This window comes from Clinocottus analis, unplaced genomic scaffold (assembly GCF_023055335.1).
Source record: "Clinocottus analis isolate CAN_PGR_092001 unplaced genomic scaffold, fCliAna1.0.p SCAF_38, whole genome shotgun sequence".
In the NCBI taxonomy this organism is placed as follows: domain Eukaryota; kingdom Metazoa; phylum Chordata; class Actinopteri; order Perciformes; family Cottidae; genus Clinocottus; species Clinocottus analis.
Window position 1 is genome coordinate 249812 of NW_027176131.1, and position 5189 is coordinate 255000.

The 5189-nt window shown below is 44.4% G+C and overlaps 1 protein-coding gene across 2 annotated transcripts in view; it reads right to left on the reverse strand.

Annotated features, from left to right (window-relative positions):
- Window positions 1-1864: 1864 nt before the first annotated feature.
- Window positions 1865-5189, reverse strand: part of rbl2 (retinoblastoma-like 2 (p130)) — a 14798-nt gene continuing 11473 nt past the window's right edge. For both annotated transcript variants that reach the window (XM_068596520.1, XM_068596521.1), the window contains 6 exons: window positions 5043-5189; window positions 3572-3643; window positions 3249-3429; window positions 2994-3172; window positions 2608-2865; window positions 1865-2373 (listed from right to left, as the gene is read on the reverse strand). The exon at window positions 5043-5189 is cut by the window's right edge and continues 30 nt beyond it. In XM_068596520.1, the coding sequence (XP_068452621.1) occupies window positions 2209-2373; window positions 2608-2865; window positions 2994-3172; window positions 3249-3429; window positions 3572-3643; window positions 5043-5189 (1002 nt within the window). In that variant the 3' untranslated portion in view covers window positions 1865-2208. The remainder of the gene's footprint in view (window positions 2374-2607; window positions 2866-2993; window positions 3173-3248; window positions 3430-3571; window positions 3644-5042) is intronic.

Genomic DNA, 5189 nt, shown 5'->3' on the forward strand with positions numbered 1-5189 from the left:
ATTGTGTTGAGATGTTTGATGGACTGATAGAGCAGAGAGACATGAGTTAAATGCACCATTTATGACGCACACACGCACGCGCACACGCACACACGCACGCATGCGCACGCACACACGCACGCGCACACGCACGCGCACATTACACACCCTTTGGTGACTGATGAACTTTAAGAGGAATGTTTTGCCTCAGGTGATAAAAGTGCTGACATTTAAAACTATGCACATGTTACATTATGAATATAACACGTTTAAAACATGTTACATTATGAATATAACACGTTTAAAACATGTTACATTATGAACATAACACGTTTAAAACATGTTACATTATGAATATAACACGTTTAAAACATGTTACATTATGAACATAACACGTTTAAAACATGTTACATTATGAACATAACACGTTTAAAACATGTTACATTATTAACATAACACGTTTAAAACATGTTACATTATGAATATAACACGTTTAAAACATGTTACATTATGAACATAACATGTTACATTATGAATATAACACGTTTAAAACATGTTACATTATTAACATAACACGTTTAAAACATGTTATATTATTAACATACCACATTTAAAATGTTACATGATGAATATAACACGTTTAAAACATGTTACATTATTAACATAACACGTTTAAAACATGTTATATTATTAACATACCACATTTAAAATGTTACATGATGAATATAACACATTTTAAACATGTTACATGATGAATATAACACATTTTAAACTATGCATATGTTACATCATGAACCCTAACCCTGATTGAAGATGAAATATTCATGTTTGTAATCTAGAGAAACATCCGTGAGTGTGAAAGATTTTTCCAAAAATCAAAGTGAAGCAGTCGAGTGTCACGACTCCGAGTCAAAGCAGCAGCAAACGACAAAGATGAATCCACCAAGAGAACACTGACAAACACACACACACACACACACACACACACACACACACACACACACACACACACACACACAGTGTAGTTAATGAACAATAACTACGTTCTGTCGAGACATTATGTTAAAAAGTGAAAGTCTAATTTCTACTAAGCAGAGAGGATGTGAACCTACCTGCTGCTGCTGCTGCTGCTGCTGCTGCTGCTGCACAATGAACACACCTGGGCAGGTAACAGCACACCTGAGACACATGGAGCCAAAGGGGGAGAGAGAGAGAGAGAGAGAGCGAGAGAGCGAGAGAGAGACAGAGAAACATGGAGCTAGAGGGAGAGTATCTATGCATTATCTACAAATGTATATCTATGCATGTATGTATCTATGTATTTATGATTTATATCATTCATATTCATATACACACACACATCTATGTGTGTATTTATATCTATTTATGTATATATCTATCTATGTATGCATTTGTATGTATGCATCTATCTCTTTATTTGATGTATCTATTAATATTTAAACCGCTGAACCTGAACAGGAAGTCATTGAGTTCATATTCGTGTCACAAAGTAAAATCAACACAGTAAATATTTTTTATTCAAACATGAAACAGTAAACAGCTCCAACTGGTGGCGACACAACGTCATTACAGACAAACTCTGAAAGGTTGAAGACAAACTAACACATGAAGGCACTTACACCAGCTGGTGCAGCAGCTGTTGCACCAGCTGCTGCACCAGCTGCTGCACCAGCTGTTGCACCAGCTGTTGCACCAGCTGTTGCACCAGCTGTTGCACCAGCTGTTGCACCAGCTGTTGCACCAGCTGCTGCACCAGCTGTTGCACCAGCTGCTGCACCAGCTGTTGCACCAGCTGGTGCAGCAGCTGGTGCAACAGCTGGTGCACCAGCTGTTGCACCAGCTGCTGCACCAGCTGTTGCACCAGCTGTTGCAACAGCTGGTGCACCAGCTGTTGCACCAGCTGGTGCACCAGCTTGAAATAGCTTTTCTCCTTTTGTACAAATATTTACATGAAACCAGGGAAATAAAAACACAACGCTCATTATTCACCATGAGAAGCACGCCAGGAAACAGGAAGTGAGGAGACACACTCATCTCATAATGGATTATGAAAATTCATGATGGGAGGTTTCCAAAAGTATCAAAACACACAGGAACCAGAGGGTGTGTGAGTGTATATCGGTGTGTGTATTTAAATGTGTGTGTGTGTGTGTGTGTGTGTGTGTGTGTGTGTGTGTGTGTGTGTGTGTGTGTGTGTGTGTGTGTGTGTCAGTGGGAGGAGCTGCGGTCCCGGGCCACGTCCTGCAGGCGGCGCTGCAGAGCGCTCTGCTCCCCCTGACAGAGCCTCTTGGGGGACGAGTGGTCCTCCAGAGCTCGAGTCCTCTTCCTGCTGGGCTCTCCGGTCCGGATCATGATGTTGATCTCCTGCAGCCGCTGGAGGTCAAAGGTCACAGAGGTCAATGTTCAGGAGGGATCATATCATGTGTTGATGTACATACCCTCCACCTGTTAACCCCTGCTCCATCCACTAGCTCTATATACGTTTTGAATAATAATAATAATAATAATAATAATAATAATAATAATAATAATAATAATAATAATAATTATTATTATTATTATTATTATTATTATTATTATTATTATATAATGTGTGTGTGTGCTCACGTGGGGGGGGCTGCTACAGATGGAGTAGGAGATCTTGTCTCGGGGGGTGGATGCCGGGGTAGGTGGGCTTGTCTGGTGAGGGGCGGAGCTTGTCTGGTGAGGGGCGGGGCTTGTCTGGTGAGGGGCGGAGCTTGTCTGGTGAGGGGCGGGGCTTGTCCGGTGAGGAGAGATGTAGATGGAGTGTTTGCTGGAGAGAAGCATCCGCCGGGGGGAGCCTGTCCTCAGGGAGGGGAAGGGACACTGAGGGGGGGTCTCCAGCTGCGCGCACACACACACACACACACACACACACACACACACACACACACACACACAATTGTATGTATATGCATGTATGTTCATCACTTTAACGTTGCAGCTCTTTTAATGAGGGTTCGGGTTCTCACCCCGGCAGACGGAGAGCCGGCTGAGTGTTTCAGAGCAAACGGTCTCATCTGCTTGATGTAGACCTGGTTGTAGAAGTGGATCAGGTCTCCTCGCTGCTCGTCCCCGCCCCCCACCCAAGAGGAGGAGGTCTGGGTGGAGGGGGAGGTCTTGGTGGGCAAGGTGCTGATGCCTCCAGCTGCTGGGAGAAGACCAGTGAAACGTTAACACAGGAGGACTTCGTGTCCAGTTTCCAGCATGAAGGACTACTGTTGTACCTGGATCTGGACCTGTATCTGGACCATGATCTGGACCTGGATCTAGACTTGGATCTGGACCTGGACCATGATCTGGACCATGATCTGGACCTGGATCTGGACCCTGGCCGGTGTCACCAGGTGAGTTGTTGCTGCCTGAAGGACGTCGTCTCCTCCGTGAGATCAACACACTCCTGTACACCTGGAACACACACACACACACACTTCCTGTGCTCCATGTTCACTTCCTGTGCTCCATGTTCACTTCCTGTGCTCCATGTTCACTTCCTGTGCTCCATGTTCACTTCCTGTGCTCCATGTTCACTTCCTGTGTGTGATCTTACGTTGCTGCTGGCTTGAGGCTGCGTTCTATAAGACTTCATGATGTTCTGGAAGGATTTGTCTTCTTTGGTTACCTGAAAAATACAACGTTGAGATTTACTTCAACAGAGAGAAACACACAGTACACAGTACACACAGTACACAGAGTACACACAGTACACAGTACACACAGTACACAGTACACACAGTACACAGTACACAGAGTACACAGTACACAGAGTACACACAGTACACAGTACACACAGTACACAGAGTACACACAGTACACAGTACACACAGTACACAGTACACACAGTACACAGTACACAGAGTACACAGTACACAGAGTACACACAGTACACAGAGTACACAGTACACAGAGTACACACAGTACACAGTACACACAGTACACAGTACACACAGTACACAGTACACAGAGTACACACAGTACACAGAGTACACAGTACACACAGTACACACAGTACACAGTACACACAGTACACAGTACACACAGTACACACAGTACACAGTACACAGTACACACAGTACACAGAGTACACAGTACACAGTACACAGAGTACACACAGTACACAGAGTACACAGTACACAGTACACAGAGTACACACAGTACACAGAGTACACAGTACACAGTACACACAGTACACAGTACACACAGTACACACAGTACACAGAGTACACAGTACACAGAGTACACAGAGTACACAGAGTACACACAGTACACACAGTACACAGTACACACAGTACACAGTACACAGTACACACAGTACACAGTACACAGTACACACAGTACACAGAGTACACACAGTACACAGTACACACAGTACACACAGTACACAGTACACAGTACACACAGTACACACAGTACACAGTACACAGTACACAGTACACACAGTACACACAGTACACACAGTACACAGTACACACAGTACACACAGTACACAGTACACAGTACACACAGTACACACAGTACACAGTACACAGTACACAGTACACAGTACACAGTACACACAGTACACAGTACACAGTACACACAGTACACAGAGTACACACAGTACACAGTACACACAGTACACACAGTACACAGTACACACAGTACACACAGTACACAGTACACAGTACACACAGTACACACAGTACACACAGTACACAGTACACAGTACACAGTACACACAGTACACACAGTACACAGTACACACAGTACACAGTACACAGTACACACAGTACACAGTACACAGTACACACAGTACACAGAGTACACACAGTACACAGTACACACAGTACACACAGTACACAGTACACAGTACACACAGTACACACAGTACACAGTACACAGTACACAGTACACACAGTACACACAGTACACACAGTACACAGTACACAGTACACAGTACACACAGTACACAGTACACAGTACACAGTACACACAGTACACACAGTACACAGTACACAGTACACAGTACACAGTACACACACCTTGGCCATGACGTACACAGCACACATGAGCAGCTGGTCCAGGTGGCGGTCCTTCATCAGCTCGCTGCAGTGGACCAGAGAATGTTCAAAGCACGTCCAGATCTTCCTCCGGAGGTCTGAGGAGATGTCCAGTCTGCAACACAGGTC